This window comes from Mauremys reevesii, linkage group 13, assembly GCF_016161935.1.
Source record: "Mauremys reevesii isolate NIE-2019 linkage group 13, ASM1616193v1, whole genome shotgun sequence".
Classification (NCBI taxonomy): domain Eukaryota; kingdom Metazoa; phylum Chordata; order Testudines; family Geoemydidae; genus Mauremys; species Mauremys reevesii.
The window spans coordinates 26,866,233-26,891,439 of record NC_052635.1 but is presented as its reverse complement, the minus strand read 5'-3'; the positions used below and the strand labels follow the sequence as shown (position 1 = coordinate 26,891,439).

General features: G+C 42.4%; 1 protein-coding gene and 1 long non-coding RNA gene across 5 annotated transcripts in view; one reads left to right on the top strand and one right to left on the bottom strand.

Moving 5' to 3' along the window:
* Positions 1-25,207, top strand: part of PTPRT (protein tyrosine phosphatase receptor type T) — a 698,170-nt gene that overhangs the window by 168,839 nt on the left and 504,124 nt on the right. For 3 of the 4 annotated variants that reach the window (XM_039498533.1, XM_039498528.1, XM_039498532.1), the window contains one exon: positions 8,397-8,522. In XM_039498533.1, the coding sequence (XP_039354467.1) occupies positions 8,397-8,522 (126 nt within the window). Of the gene's footprint in view, positions 1-6,654; positions 6,777-8,396; positions 8,523-25,207 lie in introns of those variants that run through there. The other variant, XM_039498531.1, reaches the window with a different exon arrangement.
* LOC120380630 lies at positions 2,162-6,439 on the bottom strand. The gene is made up of 3 exons (XR_005587850.1): positions 6,341-6,439; positions 3,047-3,122; positions 2,162-2,966 (listed from the first exon to the last, which is right to left on the bottom strand). It is a non-coding gene; the product is annotated as an uncharacterized LOC120380630 (long non-coding RNA).

Genomic DNA, 25,207 nt, shown 5'->3' with positions numbered 1-25,207 from the left:
TGTTCTAAAAGTCCTATGGTACATCTGCAGTACTTCCCTGCTACAGGATTCAACCTTTCCTCTATCCTCATCCTCTATGCTCTTGCAAAGCTGTGGAGAGTGAAAATCCCATTTTCCTCTAGGGAAAGCTTAACAACTTGTACTCCAGGTAAATTGTTCCCTTTTAGATCTGCTCTGTGCATTCATATACTCTTAATATTTTTTAAAAAGGAGGAAAAAATAAAGTAAATAAGTGTTTATCCCCAAGAGGAATGACTTGAAGCAGGAACAACGAGACTGCTGACGCTCTTTCTTTCTTTCTCCGCTGGAGATGATGCAAATGCTTGATCAAGTGATGCCTGATCCCATGTTATTCCTGTGTGCATTCAGATACCCTGTAGATCCAATGAGCCTTCCCCTTGGTTTTTTTTTTTAATCCCTTTTAAAAGTATTGTTTCTATCTGGCGAGTCCATGACTGACATTGGATGACTTTATAAAACATTCCACTAATTGGATTTGTTAAAATAAATAAATCAAACACTAATTGGAATGTGCCCTGCCATTATTTTTGCTTACTGAATTAGATATAATGGCGTGAAGTCCTTTTTATCGTATTTGTGCACTTATTTAAACACCCCCTTGGCACACACTTCTGCAAATTCAATTATATATTCAAAGAAAGCATTCAATTTATGCAAGGCTGGTTTACATTTAATCCAGAGGCAAGACTCAGTAACTGATGATAGGTCTGCTCAAAATTAATTAGCATCACTCAGATGAGCAGTGGCATTGTTACTAGCCTGCAGTGTAAAACAAGGGGTTATTTTATCCTTCCTGTGTGTGCCATTATTTGCTTCAATATGACCCCTTTTGAATCAGGAAGGCTGTTTCATTGCTTGTTTGGGTTTCTATTTTTGCTAGCAAGCGGTCACTCATTGCACATGTTGCATCTGGCCAAGTTGAAATCATCTCAGTTTCCTTTTCCCTTGTCCCACTTTTGAGCCACAACCTCCAATGTTACTTTTTAGCTGATTGGAAGAAGGGACGGGTAGAACCAAAAGCTGCCTTTGCTCTTCCTGAAATCCTCACCATTTTTACCACTTGGCATGAGCTTTCTGTCCACATGTGGATATTTTCACCTTTTGTGAAATTACTTTGTGGGGTTTAGCCCTGTATCATAGTTAAATTCTTAGTTGGATAATTCTGACTTTCTAAATTCCTCTCTCAATGTGGTGAATCTAATATTCTCCACATTAGCTGTTCACTTGTGTGATTAATTTCACTGTGGCTGTTAGGGAGATGCTCTGTTTCACCTCTGAGCTAGTTACACTTCAGTGAAGGGTGACAGTGTGTCTATAGAGGGATCATGCCTGTATGTGGCCTTATAGACCAATGTATTTAGATGTGGCTAGCTGAAGTCCATGTTTAGGTGCTTACACAATTGGCCTGGTTTTCAGAAGTGCTGTGTTCAGAACTCCCACTGACCTCTGTATAAATCAGGGCTGAAATTGGTCTGCAGCCTGCATTTCCATGGAAGAGTCCTAATCTGGGCAGAGATTTTTACCCTTCCCTTCCCCCAACCTTTTCTCTAGGAAACCCAAGCATATTATTCTTTCTGTGGTATAATGCTGAAACCCACCAACAGTGGGGTTTGTTGCCAGGGGATTTAACCTGCAGATAGTGGGTTGGTGTATATATTGTGGCAACTCCAAGAACCACTCACGTCAGCACTATGTCTGTTATGCTTATCTAACAGGATTTTTTAAAAAATCATCTTATTCTCTATTATTTTAAATCATGGAAACGTACTGTATAATCCTGCATCCGACGAAGTGGGTATTCAGCCACGAAAGCTCACGCTCCAATACATTTGTTAGTCTATAAGGTGCCACAGAACTCTCTGCTGCTTGTATAACAGGTTTATTTCCTTTGCTTAGGCACACATATTCAAGACCACTTTAATCTATTGGGGAAGTATACAAAACCTCACAAAATAATAATAAGAAGAATAAAATGCTTTTATATAGCACTTTTCACCAGTAAACTCAAAGTGTTTTAACAAAGGAATTAAGCATCATTATCCCCATTTTACAGATGGGGAAACCAAAGCAGAGGCAGGAAGTGACTCACCCACAGTCACTCAGCAGACCAAGCCAGGAATAGATCCCAGTCAAGTGTTCTGTCCACTAGGCCACCCTGCCTCCACTCTCCCAGTACATTATTCCAAGCCTCCTTCCTTTCCCCCTCACCCAAGAGGTCTTTTCCTTTAGGACAGGTATTTTGAGGGTCTGATTCTATTCCGAGGATTGAGGATTGACCACGTGAAAATTCTTATTCAGAGCTGCTTCCTGTCTGTAATGTTCACCACTGTAGTTATGAAAGTTATTTTACTGATTTTGGGGGCTATAAAGCCAACACCAGTAGGAGAGCGTGAGCTGGACTGTTTTGTCAAAGGCAATGCAGTTACAGAGCTGTCATGGGGGGCATAAATTGAATGTTCTAAGGTTGTATTGGCATAACTGAGGATATCATTTAGCGTGTGGAATTTTTATTTCAAGTGATTGCATGGGAAATGAAAGCCAACTAGATTCCAATCTCAGGTTGAATGTGCAGGGCTGGCAGTTAGAAAAAGACATTTGTACTTGTAAAGAACATATTGAATCTGGAATTACTGAGCTGCAATAAGCGTCATGCCACTTTCCAGTAATGGTTCAGAGACTTGAGTTGCAATGTAGTTCCACACACAGAATTCTCTTTCAAACAAGGAAGCCCCACCCTCTAACTTGCAGATCTAAACTAGGACAGCTACAACTATTAAATACTGCAGTGTTCTATGGTGACTGGTCCCAACATTTTAGCACCCCTCTCCTCATTCTCTGGCTGTGGGATTGCTCCTTCATCCCTTTCATTCAATGGATTCTCCTTTCCTCCCTTTCGTTCAGTGGGGGTACCAGAAGGCTCTGTCCTTGTTTTCCTCCCCTTCTCCCTTTACAAACCATATCGGGATAGTTTAGTCACAGAAACAGTTCTATCAACTTTATGCTGATCACAAAGCTTCTTTTTTACCTGAAATCTGCCTTCCTCCTTCCAAACCAAAACTACAGTCTGTTTTTCTGACTCCTCTTGGATGTTCAGTCACCAACTGAAATTTAAACATAAATGGTCAAAGTGGAACCTCGTGATCTTTTGCCCAACAGCCCTCTGCTCTCTCTTCTCTAACATACTGGACCCCACCAACCTCTGTCACTCAGATCCATAGTCTTTGCTCCATCTTTGACCTTACCCTGTTTTGACCCATACATACAGGCTGTCTCTGTCTTGCCATTTCTTCCTGTGGAAGATCTCCAAGATCCAATCTTTCTTCTCTACCCATACTGCCAATCTCTAGTCCAAGCCCTGATCTTGCACATTGATTACCGTAATATCTCCTCTGGCCTCATTGCCTGGAAATTTACCCCGTGAAGTCCATTCAAGATGCTTCTACTGCTAAATTAATCTTCCTCGCTCATTGCTTTGACTATGTTATCCCATCTTTTCAGATCCCTGCAGGAGCATCTGCCTCTTCAAACACAAATGTCTTATCACCCTTACCTATCCAACTAGCACTTTCAAACGTCCTCTCACGCTGCTGTTTGAGTGGAAAAGTTCCTAGTTAATTTCTGAGAAGTCATCACCTTATCCTCCTTGGAGTTCCTCCTCAAAGGTCACCTCTTCCACAATGCATACAGTCAGATACAGCCTGATCATCACAAGGCAGTTAGGCAAATTGGAACTATTGCTCCTGTTGAGTAAAACTTGCACACATCGTGTTTTGCACCTTCTCCCATCCTCCCTCCCTGAGCTTTCTCATTTGCCTTATCTACATGCCGCCTTTTTGGATTTTGGGGCAGCAACTGTCTTTTTTTTTTTTGTATGTATGTATGTATTTGTACAGCACCTGATAAAATAGAGTCTATGCTGATTGAAGGATCTAGGCAATATTGAAATAACTGTCTAGCAACACCATTGCTATTTTAAGATTTCAATCAGCTTGGACAGTGAAATGAGACCAGTAAGTTTCTCCTTGTGCTCCTCTTTTGCTAGCACAATGCTGCTGTGTTTGAGATGCCCTATGCTATAGGAGAGTTCTAATTGCTCCCCTTCCTCCATCATAAAAAAAGTAATTGGTTCATATTAGGTTTTGTAGATTTTTTTTTTAAATTACAAAACATGTTACCCCTTAAAATACTTTGGTCCTTTAATACAAAATAATGGGTTGATGCTCATTATAGTCTGTCATCAAGATCAACAAAGATGAAAATCAACAAGATGAAATTCAGGAAAGACAAGTGCAAAGTACTATGCTTAGGAAGGAAAAATCAAGGAAGGAAGGAGTCAGGGAACATCTCTATGTAACAAATTCTTCCAGGCGAGGTAGGGTACAACTGGCGGGTTGTCTTGCAGAACAAGTTTAATATGGTTCTGAATAGCACTGGGTTACTCTACACATCCTCTGAACTACAGAGGTGTCAAAGGAGCACAGCTGACTGGAAGACCAATGTCAGCATAGCAACAGAGCCAGCCTTGCTTGCCTGTGTGGTAGAGAAAGCCAAAGCAGTGCAGAGTCAATGTTACTATGGGTAAGGCCTACAATCCATGGGACGTTCTAATGGATTCATTGCTGACGCATATTTGGCAGGCCAAGTAGGGCGTGGGTTCTGAGAAGGGGATGTGCATGGGAGCAATGTAACTGGGACAAAATAAAGCTCATGCTCCAATACGTCTGTTAGTCTATAAGGTGCCACAGGACTCTTTGCTGCTTTTTTTGGGACAAAATAGTGATTCTCTAATAAGGTGGGAATTCTCCATCAGGACCTCATCAGGGCTGGCCTCTGCTTGATCCTTCTGCAGCTGACAGCTGTCAGGTATACATATCAGGAAGATGCTGCACAACTGTAGCCTTTCCTAACATTCAAATTCTTTCCTCTTGCATACCTCTATGAATATGGGGAAATATGGCTCTTTGTTTACTCGTCATTAAATAGTTAATTTTGCAGCTACATCTAAGCTATTCGCTCCATTATTCTTTCTTGTTGAAGGGTTCACATGTTTTCATATTTTCATGTTACCTTTTCAATGGGAGAATGGTTGGCTGATTTGTACAATGACTGTCCAGCTCTTCTGGTATATAGAAAGAGAAGAAGCTCAATTGAGGGAGATCTGGGAATTGCTGTAATTAACCAGAACAGATGTAGCATTCCCAGAGAGAGAACCTTGATGAGTGGAAAGATAATATTCTGTTGAATGTGGAGTCCTTCTTGTAGGTATAAATTGCCTATTTGTTCATAGAAATCTAAGGAATGAATACGCTTTTTGCCTAAATAGAATATATGCTAATTAAAGTCTAAGTGATTATTTTCAGAGTGGTAAGTGATTATTCTGAGTCATGATCTGTAGGCCATCTAGAAGCCTCCTCTTCATAAATTCATTCCCAGCATTTCATTTTGCAATGCTGGCTAGTGCTGGTCAAATACCACACATGTTATTTCTGTTCAGGCGTGGCAAGTTCATTCCATTATTCATGGGGGTCTTTTTATTCACAAGTGTTCAGACAGCTGCCAATTTATTTACGACAGTTAGCCAATTCCAAGAATTTTACAGATTGCACTATACATGATCATTCAGCCACATGTTTGCACTGGATCATCTGCTGTTTGCTTGTTGTTTGTTTGCCATTTTCTGTTTGTTGTTCTCTCATTTTTAAAAAGTTTCAGTCCATCAGGAAGTAGAAATACTTGTGACTTAAATGATGAGTAATAACATGCCGCAAACAACAGAATGCAAATAATCCAAGTGAACAGTTCAAAGAGGAAGGCTGGACTTGTGTATATATGGCACCAGACTGAGGTTTTGGAGATCTGGGTTCTGTTCCTGGCTCTGCCACCTAGGGCTGAGCGTTAAGAGAAGCCAGTTTGCTGAAGCTGTGAGTGTGCCATGTGCCAACAGCTTTATAAGTGAATGCAGAGATCAAGGACAGCATAAAGACACAATACGATAAGAAAACTATATTCTCTATAAAAGATAGAGAAACTGGAAATCAAGAATTTATATTATTTTTATTCAAATGCAAAATTTGAAATGGATTCTTCTGAAGGTTACCCCCCAAAGGAAAATTAATTCATGCTGTGAGGATGATGAACTGGTGAAGGAAGCCTCATGCTGGTTTATTCCCCTGCTGGTGTTTGTTTAAATGCAAATTGATCTGTTTCCTGTAATCTCTTCCCCTTGCCATGATGCTGAGTGATTATCTCCTCCCCTTGTTGGCCTTATACTCCTATTTACCTTCTGTGTAAATTGCATTCCCATTGTCTCTTAATGTACCTTCAAAATATCTTCCAGAAACCACATTCCTTTGTCTTGGGTGAGGTAACTTTAGCCCTGCGTGGCGGACACACTTTGATAACATAATGTCGAATATGTGTGTAATTTTGAATTTCTCCTCCATCCGTGATGCAATAATTAAGGCTGAGAATTTGTCACAGAGGTCACAGAAGTCAAGGATTCTGGATTCCTGCACCAGTCGCACTGTCCGCTGCTGGGGCAGTCTCAAGTCCCCACACCTCCACTGCATGACCCCACCGGAGGCATGGCCAGGCAGCTCTGTGCGCTGCCTCTGCCCAGAGCACTGGCTTTGCAGCTCCCATTGGCCAGGAACCACGGAGCCTGCAGGCGGAGGCAGCACGCAGAGCTGCTTGGCCACACTTCCACCTAGCAACTGAGCAAGGGGGATGTCGCTGCTTCTGAGGAGCCCCCCAAAGTAAGTGCTGCCCAGAGCCTGCTTCACCCTGTGCCATGCCTCAACCCCCTGACCCTCCTACACCCAAACTCTGCTGCTGCTGGGGCGGGAGGGGAGGCGCGGAGCCAGGTAGGGAGCCTGTTGGCTGCTGCCCTGCCCCCGCTCCCCCAGCACCAGCGGGGGTCCCGGGCCGTGCACTGCCATCCTCCCCAAGCAGCCACGCCACCCTCCCCTAGCACCTGCCAGCACCCTGGGCGGTCCCCCGTCCCTCCTGCCAAGTTTTATTCATTGGTATTTTTAGTAAAAGTCATGGACAGGGTCATGGACCATGCTTTTTTGTTTACTGCCCATGGCCTGTCCCTGACTTTTCCTAAAAATATCCGTGGCTGAAACGTAGCCTTAACAATAATATCAGTGATCAGTATGGTGTTAGCTTTCTACGTATATCTTACATGACACCTTCTAGATACAGGTTATGACATTAGTGAGTTGGGATACATTGAATGGGTCGGACCAGCTGAAATTCAGTACCAAATAACAGTGAGTCCCTTGCCCTCTTGCACTGGGATGCTGTTAAGGTCACAGTATGCTGCAGCAACAACAACAAAAAATGTGAAATTTACAATGGTAATACCTTGCTGCAGCAAAGAGGGGATATATCAGGGGTAGGCAACCTATGGCACGTGTGCCGAAGGCGGCACACAAGCTGATTTTCAGTGGCACTCACACTGCCCGGGTCCTGGCCACTGGTCCTGGGGGCTCTGCATTTTAATTTAATTTTAAATGAAGCTTCTTAAACATTTTAAAAACCTTATTTGCTTTACATACAACAATAGTTTAGTTATATATTATAGACTTAGAGAAAGAGACCTTCTTAAAAACGTTAACATGTATTACTGGCACGTGAAACCTTAAATTAGAGTGAATAAATGAAGACTCGGCACACCACTTCTGAAAGGTTGCTGACCCCTGTATTATACTGTGCCATGGTAAGGGTTGACTTTAATGGGCTCCCACTATACAAATTGTTACTTCTTGGTATTGGGTCAAACAATTGACTCATCACATCCTTACCTATGGCACTAGAAAGTTGAAAAGTAAGTGAATGTGAGAGATGTAGTCGTGAAATCATCTATTAACCTTGTACTACTGAATGTTTTTAAAAGTGTAAATGAAGGGAGGGCTTGAGAGTTTGCACAGTGAAGCCATGGTTAACATTTGCCATATGAATTTCTATTCCTCCCTCCTATCTGAACATCTGGTTTTCAAGCTCTGTAGCTAGGAAACAGTTACTGTGGTTCAGACCTGAATCCTCATGCTCATGCCTGAAATGCCAGACTGCGGTTTAAATTCTTAAGTCATGAGACTGAATCTAAGGTAATAGCCCTAACTAACAGCAGCACAATCAGAGAGAGAGAAAATAAGATTCCCCCCCCCTCCCCAAAAAAGTGGGTGTTTGATATCCAGAAGTCTTTCCTGGATATCCTAAAGCAAATACAGAAATCTAATGTGCCAGAAATTCATTTTGCATTTTGTTTTTCCTTCCAGAGTTTATATAAAAGCACTGATGTAAATGGAATAACACAATGAGACAGAAGTAATTAATAGACAGAAGTATTTATTCAGCTCTCTTGCCCTCAGGTGGTTGTTCCTTTGATGAACACTACAGTAACTGTGGTTATAGCGTGGCACTGGGGACCAATGGATTTACCTGGGAGCAGCTCAACACCTGGGAAAAGCCAACGATGGATCCTGCTGTCCCGACTGGTATGTATGGAGCATGCAGAACAGGGAAGGCCATTAACAGAGTGTTCGTATTTGGATGGGATTTCCTGTGAGAATTTTTCTACATGTGAGCTCTGTGCTGACTTGTATGGGTTGGAATTCATCCATTTATATGCAACTGGCTTTTGTGTTAAAAGTAACCAAGTAGAGAAATGCATAACAATTAGAAATGGGGAGAAAACTGGGGCAACTTGGCAAAACATAGATGTTTGGCATTATTTTGTCAGACCATGAGTGAAGTGCATTGGATCCATTTTATTTCAACCCTCACTTGCGGAGAGAGGTGAGTTTCAGGAAAAAAAAATGGCCCAGGGTTTGGCCAGTCTTTGGACCTGCTCTGGAGAGATGCAAAGTGCTTTTTTTTCCGGGTAAAGCCAGGGGAGATGAAAGTGCTGAGCATGTCACGGGAGGTGCTCAACACCTTGCAGGATCGGTCTCTTTGGGAAGTTCAGGGATGTCAGACTTTCTAACAGCTCATTACACTTTAACGTCAGTGCTGTGAACTAGAAATCTGTGGCGTTTGGGTATACAGTATAAAGGTGACAAATGCTGGTTCCCTGTGAAGAATGAACTAATGGGAGAAACTGGACCTGGACCCACCCTGATTAGTCTTGGGTTCCAGGAGACAAATTATGTTCCAGTATTTGAGAATGCCAGCAGAGATAGAGACTAATAACATAAGTTAATGATTTATTAGTGGGTACAGACATTTAAGTCCGCTGTTTTCGAGGATATCTAAACTGGAAGTTCTTCTCTGGAAAGTTGTCTGATGCTTCAGCATCACTCCCAGAGGTACTGCTTCCTCTTGGCAGTTAGAATCTGGTAAGCTAGGCTGTCAAATAAGAACTTTCCCAGGTACTAGTGATTTTGGGTGTTCAAATAGACATTTATAAAGGTACCTGATTTTCAGGGAGTGTTCTGCAGCCACCTTCTGAAAATCAGCCATGTTAGAAGTGTAACACTTGACACCCAAAATCACTGGTCACTTTTGATGATTTTGGTCTCTGATCCATTTTGCCAACACAAGAGGTCGTTGTTTCCACTTACTGCATTGTGTTGTGACAAGGTAGGCATGAGGAAAATGGGCAAAACTAATCCAGAATGTTGTCCAATAAGGATTTTTATCCCTGCCGTGATTAGAATGAGGGGGACCACAGCTCCCACTCCTCTGCTAGGGGAAGAGCAAGGTCCTCACCAGCTCTTTCTTTGTTTGGTACAGTCATAGTGCCTCATCCTGTTTCAGTCTACTTCAGTCATTGGTGTTGAGGCCAGTTCTCATCTCTGTGCACAGCTATTGCCATTAGAAAGTAAACATGCCACAGCAGCCCCAATGACTGAGCAATTCCTCCGTTGCTTCTAGTTTTCATTTATGCCCTGGTTGCATCTTGCTTTCAATTTAGATTTAGTGTCTGTACAGCACTCACCACACCTGATCTGGGCATGGTACTGTAGTACAAATAAATTGTGATACCAGATACAGCAGTTCTCCCATTCTAACTGCAAGGAAATATTGCTTTATTTGGATATGACTATGCATAATTGTTAGTAAAAGTAGTTAGTAACTTTCTCCTGGTAAGCATGCTATGCAATCATGCAAGACCTATTTTCAATCTGGGACACTTAAGCTTTGGCACCCAAAGTGGGACATCTTGTTCTGTACTCATGCTGGAAAAGTTGGGCCAAGTATCTCTCTACATATAGACTTATACACATTGGGGTCCTATATAAATCTATTTATAGATAACATAACCCTCAACGGTGCGTGTGTGTCCATGCACACAAACAAACTAAACCATGGTATTTTTAATAGCAGACGAAAAATTAGTACTACACCATTGTATTTTTTGTTATCATGATGGTATTTTAGGCTATATCCTAGCTTTACAGCAGGAGGTACCACATTGTGCAATCTTTGGTGGCATCCAGAGTCCATGGAAAGAGTGACTTTTACCAGACGGGTACAAGATTTGTTCATCAATAGTACTTTTTATGTCTGCTCTCATGCGGTGGCAAGGTGTAGCACCACTCTAGTGCAGCCTGCATCAGCATTTCCGTGATCAATACTGTTTTTATGTACAATCTGTGCCTGGTTTCCCAAACACCAGCAGACCCCACTGACTTCAGCTGGAGCTGCGAATGCTCTTCTGAAACAGATGCTTAATCTATTGTGATTTTTATTTCCATGCTGAGACTCTGCTACAAGGGTCTCCATCCAAGGACAACTTTTTGCTCTTTATTCTTTGAATCAAAATGCCTGAAAAGATTCAAACACTCCATCATCAATGTTAAAGATTGTGGACATTTTATTTTTGATCATTACTAGCAAATAATATTGTTTGCCATGAATTCTGTGATAAATTGCCCAGGACAGGAAACAAAGGGCTAAGGTAATTGGAGAATTAAGATTCCAGATGTCAGTTGTTTTATTAAATAAATAAATGTTATCTTTTAAAAATCTGACAGAGATAAGTCATGGGCTACCCATCCACTGATTTAGGTAGGACTTCTAGTCCACCTCCTTGCGTTGTAGCAGGAGAGATTATAACAGAATCTTCCTTAACAGATGGATGTCTAATCAAGCCTTAATATCCCCAGTGAGGGGGATTTTGCTGCCTTTTTGCAACTTGTTCCATGGACTATTTGAGTTGTAAAAAATTTTCCTACTTACCTTCAATTTTACATTTTGTGTCTCCATCACATTATTTCTTCTTCTGTTCTTGTTGACTAGTGAGAATAATCAGTTGCTGCCCTCTTTATAACCTCCCTTTATGTACTATAGACAGTTAAGCCTTATTTCTCAGGACTCAATGTGACCCAGTCCTTTTAATCTTTCCTCACACGGTATGTCTTATTTCCCTCTCTATGCCCCCAAGCCTGTTTCCATTGCTCTTGCTTTCCTCTCAGCTCTCTCCAGTGTCTGTGATGTCTTTTTGGAGTCGTTGCCGAAAACTGAACCCTGCGTTTACCAGGCATTGATTCAATACCCCATAGGGGAGCACTGGCAGGACAATGGTTTCAACTCTATTCTACGTGAACTGGCCACAGAAAACAAGCCTATTCTATTGCTGCTTCTTCTCCTCCAATACAGGGTGACGTGCAGTCTGGAGGAATACAGTCCTTGAGCTTATGAGATGCATGTCTACACCTCTCTGTGTGTGTTTCTTAGAGGCAAACATTTCTGTAAGAAAAGTATCCTGCATTATGGTCAGCCAGGCAAAAATAAAAGCCTTTTACCAGACTGCGACACTTGCAGCATTCCCAGCATCTTGGACATGTCTGGCCTAGTAGCAGCTGAATCATCATAATAATGAAAGTATTTAACATTTTGTGGGTTCAAAGCGCTTTACAAGCATTAACTAATTAACTCCAGAGAAAACCTAACCAGGGCTGATTAGAGTGGAGTAATTACTTTAATTGTATTACATATGATTCCACTATGAATACAAAATCAATATGGCATGCACTTTTTGCAGCAGTGTCACATTGTTGACACTGATTAAGTGTTAGATTTGCTATTACCTCCGGTTCATTCTGTGGAGCTATTGCATTCTCCTTTGAATGATTGTGCACATATGCATTCCAGTACTGGTGTGTGTGCACCCAATGAACAGGTCAGAGACTTTTGCCAGAAGTACCAGTAGGCGGTATGTGCCCCAATCTCTTCGTGTTCCCATCTGAGGGCATAAATGGACAAGTTTGCCACCTTCTTCTCAGTTCCTTCCCACTGCCTGTTACAAGAGCTGGAGTTCCCCATGGCGTTTGCTTCAATTAGCCAGCATTTCAAATTTCCCCACCAGGACTAAAAATCAGAGGGATTTATGCCTGAAAGTTCCCCTTCTGAAAGAGGCGTTGCATCCCATGTCAGAACTGAGTCCTGACCATGAGGTAGCGGATTCTGAGTCCATGACAAGCACCCCACCCCCCAACTTCCCACAATTCAAAGTGACAGTTTGATGCTGACAAGCACTTAAAGCCTGGGTCTTCTCCTATCAAGACTTCCAGTAAGCCCTCTCGTACCTTTTCAAGGCACCACAGACAGCATTCGCCAGGCCTGTCTGAGGTTTCACTGTAGACTCAGGCTCCTTCGGGGCTATCAAGACCAGTTTATTCACCTTTACCAGATACTTCATCATCATTCCAGCCAATCCAGTCTATTTCAGCATCACCAGATGAACACTTATCTGTTTTGGTGCTCTCTACTCTGTGGGCTTTCTTGCTTGCAAGAGATCTTCTGTGCCTTCCCCTACCAGACTCTCCATTGCTACAATCGACTTTGGTTAGGAGAACGTCAGTGTCTTCGGCACCGCCTGCATGAGCAGCACCTTTGGCACACGTGTGTTGCTGGCGTCTTTGGCATCATCCGCAGTCAGCAGCATATCTGTGCACCATCATGCCAGCAGCGCTCACCTCATTGGCATGCTGACTGCTTCGACCTTTGCTTTCTTTGGGTCCCTGGGTGTCTCCCATAGCCATATCACCTCAGAACCATAAGGGGACCTCTCCTCCCTTTTCTGAAGAAACTTACATTTCTTCTTTGGACTCTGAAAGAGAGGAATCTGCATCACCTTCATGATCTTTTAAATCCTCTTACAGATCTCGTACCCAGGTTACAGGTCCTAAGGATCACTGTGGGTGTCTCAGAATTGCACTATCCCCCATGGCCTTATTGGTTTTGGGTTGCGCCGAGGCTTTCTAGACCTCCGTCACAATTTCAGTCTACGAGGAGGTTTCCCCCTCGGGTTCAGATTTCTGCCATCATTCCTCCACCCACTGAATTGGATCCTGTGGAGGAAGGAGAAATAATGGAGGAACCCCTAGAGGTTCCCCCCTGTAATTTTATCTTGGACAAGTGAAGCTCTCACCCTAGAATTGACATCTGCCCTCCAGAGGACTTCAGCGTTTTTCAGGACCTGATGCGGAGAGTGGCCACTTCTCAGCCTGCGCTCTTAGGGCTTGTGCAAGAAAACCTGCACAGCTTCTGTGTTGTTGTACAGATTCCTGCCCTGGGAAGGGTTGCCCACCCCATTAATAAAGCTTTGTTAAAGCCGGTGAAAAGTCTCTGACCCCAACCTCTGTACCACCTATGGCCAAGTAGGTGGACACAAGTTGCTCAGCAGCACTTTGATTTTTAACCAATCAGTTTCTGATTTCTTGGTGGTTACAGCTGCTAATGAGTGATCTGAACAGTTCTATCCTAAAGCTGCTCCCAAAGACAAGGCTTACAACAGACTGGATTTACATGGCCAAAAGGCATATTCCACCACAGCTTTTCAAAGAAGAGTGGCCAACATCAAGTAGTCTTGTCTAAATATACCTTTTATTAATTTCTTTGCAATTTCTAAACATGCTGAGACATGCTGAGAAGAATGTAGGGAACAGTTCCTGGCTCTGGTTTTGGAAGGGCACCTGACAGCCTGAACATCCCTTCAGGCAGCTATTGACAACACTGATACCAGGGAGGGAGAGGAATTGAATTATTTAAGTTCAGTACCAATATGGACACAAGAACAAATGGATATAAACTGGCCATCAGGAAGTTTAGACTTGAAATTAGATGAAGGTTTCTAACCATCAGTGGAGAGAAGTTCTGGAATAGCCTTCCAAGAGGAGCAGAGGAGGCAAAAGACATATCTAACTTCAAGACTAAGCTTGATAAGTTTATGGAAGGGATGGTATGATGGGATAGCCTAATTTTGGCAGTTAATTGATCTTTGACTATTAGCGGTAAATATGCCCAATGGCCTGTGATGGGACGCTAGATAGGGTGGGATCTGAGTTACTACAGATGATTATTTCCTGGGTGTCTGGCTGGTGAGTCTTGCCCACATGCTAATCATCATATTTGGGGTCGGGAAGGAATTTTCCTCCAGGGCAGATTGGCAGAGGCCTTGGTTTTTTTGCCTTCCTCTGCAGTGTGGGGCATGGGCCACTTGTTGTAGGATTCTCTACACCTTGAAGTCTTTAAACCACAAGCTGAGGACTTCAATAGCTCAGACATAGGTCAGGGGTTTGTTACAGGAGTGGGTGGGTGAGATTTTGTGGCCTGCATTGTACAGGAGATCAGACTAGAAGATCATAATGGTCCATTCTGACCTTAAAGTCTATAAGTCTATGATATGACTTTGCATTCAGAGGCCACCACCGTCTTCATGGGCTTGGAGCTGCAACTGCAAAAATATTTTAATTTCTTTTTGTCACACTGCAAAAATAGTGAGCTGTTTTGTTGTCTGTCACTTCTGCTCCACGCTGGGCTTCATTCATCACATTAGTGCAGAGTGAGTCCCCCTACAGCAGTGGCAGCTGCTTCACCCAGGGGGCAGATTCATCCCCATAGAACAGCACATAGTGTTTGCTGTGCCATCTTCCCCTTTGGATCCTGATGGAGAAGGTAGCTTTAACGTGAAACTAGGTCTCTGTGGAAATGCTATTATTGGGAGCTGCCTGGAGGATACTCTGATTCGCTGCAGGACTAGCTTAAGGCAAGCTAGGGTACGGCTATGCTGCAGTTAAAAACCTGCAGCACTAAGTCTCAGAGCCCAGGTCAGTTGACTCTGGTTTATGGAGTTTGGGCAACGGGGCTAAAACTTGCAGTGAAGATGTTGCAAGGTGTCAGAGCCAGGGCTTCAGCCCAAGCCCAAATGTCTATACTGAAATTTTAGAGCCCTGCAGCCTGAGGCCTGAGAGCCAGAGTCATCTTGCTTGGGCCAGCTACAGCCATGCTACAAGTCTTTTACTCCCATGTAGCTGTACTCCAAGGTACATCATCACATGAGCCTCCTATGCCTCGCGCCTCATTTGGAGTGGCAGAGGCCACCCAAAGAAGCTGCTGTGTGGCACAGCCTGCCACTGTTCCTCTTTGGTCAGATTGGGCCTCTCTTCTGTGAGAGGTAGAGACCGGAGAAAGAGCTTCCTCTCCTCAGGTGTGGGAAAGATAGGGCAGGGGTACCTCTCTCCTCCCAGAAGGACAGTTCTTCCATTTGAGTGATAATAGATGACTTTCTGGGCTTCCACAGGGAAAGCACACATCAGGGCGATCATTCATTATTGCTGCTTGAGTGATTAATCACCCAGTCTGAACACTCAAATGTGCATCTCACACATGTGATTACATACCATCACATGCATGATTTAGAGCCAGCAGAGAAAATTTTCCTTTGACTTAAACCCCACTGGCTTCACTAGCACTGAGTGAGGTTTAATTTATGAGAGGGTTTGGCCCACTAAGTCATCATGCCTATCCCCTTGTAGAAAGTCCAATCCATTGGATTCTGGTGGAATATACCATATCTTTTGAAAGCTCCCACCCAGCCCTTCCTGCTGGGGTTATCACTTCACACTGGTGTCCACTGTCAGATGAGGAGGATGTTCTTCAGTGGATGAGAAACTGGTGCTAGGCAAACTAAACACATTGTACCTCTAAGCATAGTTCATGCATTTGTTTTTGCCTTTTTTCTTCAGGCTGGATTGGATGCCAACAGGAGTTCGACACAACATTTGTACTTTTCAAAAGCAATGCAATATAAATTAACATTTTTTCATGTCTGAGTGTATTAATTCTTGCTTACAAGGAATTACACAAACAAACTTGTTAAAAGAACAAATTAGAATCCTACTGTGTATATGATGAATCATGATGCAATTTCTCATCTGCAATGGAGAAAGAAATCTGCCTCAGCTGTCTGTATGTGGTGTGTTTTTTATTATTATTATTATTTATCTTTTTCAAAGGAAATTACTCAGAATGAGTCAATTTTCCCCCTACCAAGTAAATAGATTAGTTTACAGTTTTGATATTGAAATAAAAATTCTCAGCCTTGGAATTCCAAGCTGAATGAGATTTTTCTGGAAGCACACAGCATTCACTAATAAAGGGACAAATTCTCTGCTGAAGTAATTTGGCACAGCTCCATCTAAATGGATGGAACTGTGGCAATTTACTTCAACAGATAATTTGCATTGTACTGTCTGTTACCGGAGTCCCATCACTCTCCCTGTAAACCTTGTTTGTTTTCTCTTAGTGCCCCACCTCCCTTTACTTCCAGCTGGGAATAAAAACAAGTGGCATTTAATTCACAAACATCTTCATTAGCTAACATTAATGGGTTGTCTTAAAATTTCAGAAGGAAAATCCTCTTGTCTCTTCATCCTGTTGTGTTTAAGCATTACAGACATTCTGAATGAATGCCTGCTGAGCCCTTTGTCTTTCGTACTGTGTGCGCTGCAGTAAGTACAACGGGCCAAATTCACAGCTGGCATTTAAGTCATTGGCAGTGTGCATGTTCTTGCCAGCAGTGAGTTTAGTTCAGTGAGTGTCTGAGAGAATGAGCAAACGTGATTGTGTGCGGTGTTAAAGGCTTTACTGGCATGGATTTCAGATGACCAAAGGAATTTCAATAAAAATTTGTGTGCCAGTTTACCAGACATTCTATTTTGCATCTCTTGGAGAAAATACATCTTTACGATGTTTTTAGATATCTCCCCCTAAATACTGGTACTTTATGTATTCTTCACTCTCTAAAGCCAGGCTCTTCTAATACATGGAGTTCAGTAGTGCAGATCCTAGAGGAAAGGAAAAAAACCTACAATATATTGTAGAAACAATATTGTTTGATTAACTCTCAACCACATTAATGGGATAATATTATACCCAGCGAGCAGATATGTAACCATAACTCATGAATGAGCGGCCCTCCAACTATGCTGTTTTAGGACATTGCCACTGAGGCACGTGTACACAATTCAGAGAGAGAAATTAGCATGAAATACTTTTTAAATACAGAAATATATGTGGGGTACATTTGTACAAATGTATTGCACTGTTATCTAGTATTTTTAGTAGTTCTGTTTACACGTTTGCTTCTAGTGAGAGTATCTTGTATAATAATTGTGGTAACTATGTCTCCTTCACTAAACAAAAGCTGTTTTTTTACATAAATGTAATTTGCATATGCTAATGTATTTGTGGGGTAATCCTCAGGAGTATACATATTACAATAAATCATGGATTAGTGGCCATCCAACTCGCTGCTTTAGCACATTGCATGTATTAATTGATAATGCATTGCGGTGACAGTGGTTGCTGCATACAGTCACCCTAAGATACAAGGTACTCCAGAGAGCTTGGTACCTTAAAATCCAGGTTTGTTAAGTCTTGCTGCATCTCTTGCCTAATATTCTTGAAGGGATTTTCTATCTAGATATTGTGCTCCAAACACTGCAGATGCAGGAGACTCTTAAGGGGATTTGCAGTGTTGCACAGTTCAAGATGACAAACAGGCACAATATTCTGCTTCTGACCTTATAAAAATGATTTGCTGTTCTGAAAGTGAGTCATCCTGTAATGACAACGAATTGGATGATAGTGACTTTGTGCTAGATCATGTTGAGAGTTGCTTTGAGAAGTAAGACCATGTTTCCATTGATTGTTCATCTTCAATAATGAGGAGCTCATATTACCAGCACAGTAGCTACGTGGAGTAAATGTATCCTGCGGCCTTCATAGAGTAAGGAGGACATGTGGAGGCAGGAAGCATAGCACTGCAGTACTGGGTGAACTGAACCAACTTGCCACTGCCCCAGCATGGACTGTGATTCCATGAGTGGCAAGAGTGGTAGAATGTGGGGTTTGTCTCTGTGAGCGGTTCATTGCAGACCATGCCGGGACGTTATCCATGAACAGTCAGGAGTAAGAGGTGAGGCTCAAAAAGATACATTGGTAAAAACATTGGCACTTTTCCTCACAGAAGACATTTTCCACATTGTGATGAGAGAGATTTAAAGAGGCAGATTGCATATGCTGAGAATGGAATGACGGCAATCCAGACAAAAACAAGGAATGGAAACTGCTCAACAAAACCAAGGTGAAAGCCTACACTGACCTCCTAATTCTGGCTGATGTGTATCAGGGAATCATAAAGGCCTGGAGGGATTATGGAATCCGCACTCAGAACCCTTTCTTCCGGGCAACAATGAGCCTATAGCTATTCAGACTATCGCTTGGCACCTGCAATTTGACAACAAAAACATGAGAGAATAATGGAGACCATCAGCCAATCTGGCTACATTTTGTGATGTATAGAGAGTGTCTGTACAGCAATTGATAAAGTTTTATATTCCTGGAGCAAACATAACTGTTGATGAGTACCTGGTGCCAAAAAAGGACATTGATGTCTAAAACATAGTATATACCAACACGGCAAAATATGGTATCAAGACCTGGTGGTGGTGTGATACTGTGACATTGTATCCTCTGAATGGACAGGTATTCCTTGGAAACAACCTACATCAAAAAGAGAAATGACCTAGGTGACTGCATTATGGAGGAGACGGTTTAGCCCTGATTTAAGACTAGAAGAAACATGGTTGCGTATACCTTTTTCACCACTATTTAGCTTGCTAAAGATCTACTCAACGAAAAATGTGACCAATGTTGGAATACTGTGATGAAAGAAGTCAGTATGTTCAGTGAGATGCAGACACATTGAAGCTGAGAAAAATTGTCATCGGTGTTTGGGCCATTCACCTGGTTTCCTGTGTTCCAAAGAAGGGGAAGTCAGTGGTAATGCTATCAGTGATGCATCATGACAAGATTGTAGAAGGAGACAAAAAGAATCCCCACATAATTCTCCACTACAATGACACTAAAAGTGGTGTCAATAACATGTACCATCTTGCAAGAACGTACTCCTGAGGGGCATGATGAGTAGATGCCCAATGGCTCTTTACTTCAACATACTTAATGTTGCTGGCATTGCAAGTTGTATTGTCTGAGTCATCAACAATCCTGCTTGCCACCATGTTGACCAAGACAAACAAGGCTCTTGTTCCTTGTCAGTCTAGGAAAAAGACTCATAGATGCACATATAAAGAGACGAATCCTTGATACCCATCATCTCACCAAGCCATCAAAGTAGCACTCAAATCCTTCGGCTACCATTGAAAACCAGTCACCATGGGACCATTTAGCCAACTTGGCAGTGGATGTTGCTACATTTTCCCAAGGTCAGCTGACTGGAAGGAACCACAAGCAATGTGGAGAATGCAATGAATCAGTATGCACTGACCATTTCACATTGATACTGGTGTGCAAAAATTGAATATAGGCTGTCACTGAATGATACTTCTGCTAGTTCTTTCAATTTGCTAGTTAGTTTTTTTTTCATCTAAAAACATAAAATAATTTGTTCTTGGTTTCTTATTGCATTTGGGATACAAACTTCCCTCACAACACAATAAATGGAACTTTTTTCTTGACACTGGATGAAGGTTAAGGTATTTTATCTCATATATAAGTGTTTAAAAGCCTATACCAATGGAAGAGGCAATTCCTCATTTTGTTTCTAGGCCGATAGGTTGAGAAATTAGATCTTATATTTTTTTACTGGTCCAGGATTGAATATTTTTTCTGGGTCTTGGACCAGTGTAAATTTAGAGCGAAATTCCATAATTTGGGAAAGGTGAGAAGTGGTAAATAATTCACTGGTAGTTTGCAGCAATCAGGCACTTTCTTAACTGTATTGCCTTCACTCTGCTCAATGAGGAATTTCATCAGGACTGTTCCAAAACTCTGAGCAGATCTCACCAACCTGTTTTTTTTTTTTTTAAATGTCACCTGGCACAGTGGTTCTCAAAGCCGGTCTGCTGCTTGTTCAGGGAAAGCCCCTGGTGGGCCGGGCCAATTTGTTTACCTGCCGCATCCGCATGTGGCTCCCACTGGCTGTGGTTCGCCACTCCAGGCCAATGGGGGCTGTGGGAAGTGGCACAGGCTGAGGGATGTGCTGGCCGCCCTTCCCGCAGCCCCCGTTGGCCTGGAGCGGCGAACCGCTGCCACGATTGGCCGAATCTGTGAACATGACAGGTAAACAAACTGGCCCAGCCTGCCAGGGGCTTTCCCTGAACAAGTGGCGGACCAGCTTTGAGAACCACTGATCTAGCACATGGACATCCCCCTCAACTTATGTGATGTGAGCTGGTCTTTCTGTAGACGGTCCAGTGTTCTCTACCCCCGTACAAGCGAAGGTCTTTTATGCTCTAGTCACACCCCTCCCCTTTGCTTTTTGTGTACAATTAAAGATGTTTTAGTTTATTTGTTTTTTAACTTTACAGATTCATGAGTGAGTGTAGTGCTACACAGGGAACATAATGACAGGTTTCAGAGTAGCAGCCATGTTAGTCTGTATCCGCAAAAAGAATAGGAGTACTTGTGGCACCTTAGAAACTAACACATTTATTTGAGCATAAGCTTTCATGGGCTACAGCCCACTTCATTGGATGCATGCAGTGGAAAATACAGTAGGAAGATTATATATACACAGATGACATGAAACAATGGGTGTTACCATACACACTCTAATGAGAATGATCAGTTAAGGTGAGCTATTACCAGCAGGAGAGAGAGAAACTTTTTGTAGTGGTAATCAAAATGGTCCATTTGCAGCAGTTGACAAGAAGGTGTGAGGAACAGTGTGAGTGTGTGTTTGTGTGTGTGTGGGGGAAATAAACATGGGGAAATAGTTTTACTTTGTGTAATGACCCATCCACTCCCAGTCTTTATTCAAGCCTAATTTAATGGTGTTCATTTTGCAAATTAATTCCAATTCAGTAGTCTCTCATTGGAGTCTGTTTTTGAAGTTTTTTTGTTGTAATATTGCAACTTTTAGGTCTGTAATCGAGTGACCAGGGAGATTGAAGTGTTTTCCGACTGGTTTTTGAATGTTATAATTCAAATCAGACTCACCTTAACTGATGACTCTCGTTAGAGTGTGTATGGTAACACCCATCGTTTCATGTTCTCTGTGTATATATAATCTTCCTACTGTATTTTCCACTGCATGCATCCAATGAAGTGGGCTGTAGCCTGTGAAATCTTATGCTCAAATAAATCTGTTAGTCTCTCTTAAGGTACCACAAGTACTCCTGTTCTTTTTACAGGGAACATAGGAGGTTTTTTAATGTTATGTCAGGCATTACCAGGTGGCACTCTTACACATACTCTTCCAAGTTTTTCTTAATGTGTGAGCAAGTTTTGATGGTTGGGAAGACGAGTTGTGTTAGTTTTGGATTATGCAGAGTTATGTGTCAAAGCAGCTTTGGGGGAGAGGCTGCTTTGTGAGCAGAAAGAGAATTTGCTGTATTCCTCAGGCTCTGATTGATTGTCTCTCAGCTGACCAGAGTTGCCCATGGGAAACCCAGCTTTAGTGTTAGGCTGATATTCCTTTAAGAATAGATTGTCCTGCATGCTCTTTGAACATCTCTTGTCAGAACTGGTGTATCCATCAATAAAACAAATTACATGCAGAGCATTCCCAGATTGTCACTGATTTCCCTTGAACTAAAAAGCCAACATGCAAATCCCCAAACCTCTGCTACTGCCCTGAGGAGCAACACTGGTGTCAGAACTGAACAATGGTGTTAGAGGAAGGGGAAACATCTTCATATGGACCAAGCTTAGATTTATATAGGAGCTAACTTTGCCCAGACCCCTCACTCCCACCAAATAATACCTTATTCTGCAAATAAGCCAGCTGATATTAAACAAACTATCCATAGAGTTAATTAATTCTGGCCTAAACAGAGACTGGGAATGGTTGGGTCATTACACTGATTGATTCTATTTCCCTATGTTAAGTTCTCCTTACACCTTCTATGGGCCATCTTAATTATCACTTCAAAAAGTTTTTTTTCCTCCTGCTGATGATAGCTCATCTCAATTGATTAGACTTTTCCTGTTGTTATGCATACTTCCACCTTTTCATGTTCTCTGTATGTATAAATATCTCCTGTCTGTGTGTTCCATTCTATGCATCCGAAGAAGTGAGCTGTAGCTCACGAAAGCTCATGCTAAAATAAATTTGTTAGTCTTTAAGGTGCCACACGTACTCCTGTTCTTTATCCATAGAGTAACATAATACTTGACATGAGTGAGGGTGTTAGACCCTTTAGGGTACATCTACACTGCAATAAACACCCTCAACACTGAGTCTCGGAGCTTGGGTCAGCTGGCTCATGGGGCTCGGGCTGTGGGGCTAAAAGATGCAGCATAGACATCTGGGCTTGGACTGGCACCTAGGCTCTGAGACCCTCCTCCCTCAAGGGTCTTACAGCCTGGGCTCGAGCCTGAGCCCGAACATCTAAATTACAACTTTTAGCCTCATGTGCCCAACTCAGCTTTCCTGGGCCAGCCACAGGTCTTCTACTGTAGTTTAGACATCCCCTTAGATTTTTTTGTGAGTGTCTCATAGGAGCTTCCATTATTAAAGGCAGACATTTATTACAGAAGATGAGATATCAGAAGAGCTGGCCATTAATATTTCAGTGCATTTAAGATGCACTCTGGTGAAGAAGGGGAATTACATTTGAATTTTCACTAGTTTGCAGTTCTCACACCAATTGTAAAATTAAAATGTCCTCTTACACTCCCTGAAGAGAGGTCAAGGTCAATACATGTCCTGTGTATACTTCAATGGCACTTTGGTAATTAAGTCATACTTCACCCAGAGTACTGTGCAGACACTCAATCAGTCTGCCCACTGATAATCTCCCAGAATGTGTGGGAGATACAGAGATGTATTGTCAAAGGAGTCTGAAAGAAAGACTTCTGGGGAGGTTTTAATGGCCCAGAATGAATTGCTGTCCTCAGGGGTCCATACAAGCACCATATCATAGCTGTGCTAAATGGTGCATTTGAACTATTGTCAGTCTGTTTCTTCCCTCCTCCTCTGTGAACACTATCAGGAACCCAGCACCCCTGGCTGTGAACATTATCACTATTAGCCAGACCCTAACACTCTGAGGGGCACTGCTGTAATGACATGACAGGGCTGGGAGAGAAGACATGAAAGCCCCACACCCCATATATTCTTCCTTTATGGGTCCAGTCCTTTAAGGTGCCAGTTTCCCTCAAAAAGAACAGGAGTACTTGTGGCATCTTAGAGACTAACAAATTTATTTCAGCATAAGCTTTCGTGGGCTACAGCTCACTTCTTCGGGTACACAGAATGGAACACACAGACAGAAGATATTTATACATACAAAGAACATGAAAAGGTGGAAGTACGCATACCAACTGGAAGAGTCCAATCAATTGAGATGAGCTATCATCTGCAGGAGGGAAAAAACCCTCAACATCCATTGACTCCAGTGGGAGCTGAGGGCTTTCAGCACCTCACAGGCTAACCTCTGCACCTCTCTAAAGCAAGCTCCATGAATGTAATAGCAGCTATTTCACTGTCCCAATCCCAATGGTCCTTTGGAAGAGCTTGAGTTTGCTATATATATAGAACCAAGAAATGGTGTCATTCAGCCATATAGAGAGGTGTGAACACTTTGGGTTTCTAATTAAATTTTCCATAAATGATTTGGGATGATGTGTGTGGTGGGGGGGCTGGGATGAGAGAAGCCTTTTGTTTTATTTCCATATGAAGAAATTGTTTTAAGAATCTTCAGCAAAGTAGACCTGATTTGCCACTTTTATTCTAGCACTAAACCTATGTAATTGCATTGAAATGAATGGGGTTTCTCTGGTATAACACTGAAGCAACATATCAGTGAATGAGGCCTGTCTTTTTAAATACTTATCCTCAAAGTCCCTTTAAAATAGAGGTAAGGTTGAGAATAGTATTGCCCTTTTGCACACATTAATATATTATAATTGACAGCAACAGAAACCTTAGCTGCTGGAAACTCAGGTAATTCACAATTCATTTCGCAATGGTGGCCTCAGTTCTGCCTGTAGACACTTTCATCTATAGTCTGGAGATTTCTCCAGTTACCAGGTTAAGGGCCTGATTTTGGTATGAGCTGCATACCCACAACTCCAACTGAAGACAACAGAATCTCAGCACTATTGAAAATCAGTACCCAAGCTTGCATGTTTGAGTGCATGAATTACTGTACTCTGTTCTCTATGTATTTATTTATTATCAAGTCATTTATAGTGTACAGACCAGAGAGGTTCCCTTTCCTGAAGGGATTCTAATCTGATCTGGATGTTGTCCTATATCATCCTGTCTAAGGGAAGTCGAGAGAACTGTTGATGAGAAGGAAGAAAGTGCTGTTGGAGGCAATGGGCCTGAAGGAGGAGTGAGCAAGGCAGACATGGCCTGGTGGATGAGGGCAGTTGACCATTCGTTGACAAAGCTGTAAAGCAAGAGGGCTGGAAAGAGTGTAAAGAACAAATGAGGGAGTAGATGCAAATGAGACTTTAGCTAGAGCAGCAAGAGGAGGACCATTTACTTAGCTAAAACATGTTGGATAGACTTGAAGAGGTAGAGTGGAGAGGCAGGAAGGCCAGGGAGAGGAGAAGGTTATAGTTGTTCATGCAAGTAATGACAACGGGAAGGATAAGGGTTTTAGCAATGAGGAACAGGCAGATTCTAGTGATATTGAAGAGGAGGAGTCAACAAGAAGGGGAAGAAAGAGAGAGCATCAAAGGTAACCAGAGGCTGTAACCTCAGAAAATAGAGAAGTGGATTTGGATAGAGAATACAAGTAGGAGGAATAAGCAGCTGAGTTTTGGAGCAGATGTCAGTGTTGGAGATACATACCTGACAGAAGGCATGGCTGAAAATAGAGGTCTGGGGGATATCTGTACAACGGTGGTTGCTAAAACAAAGGCAGCAGATCAGGTTTTTGATAAAGTAAAGTGAGGAGAGAATCCTGGGGGACGC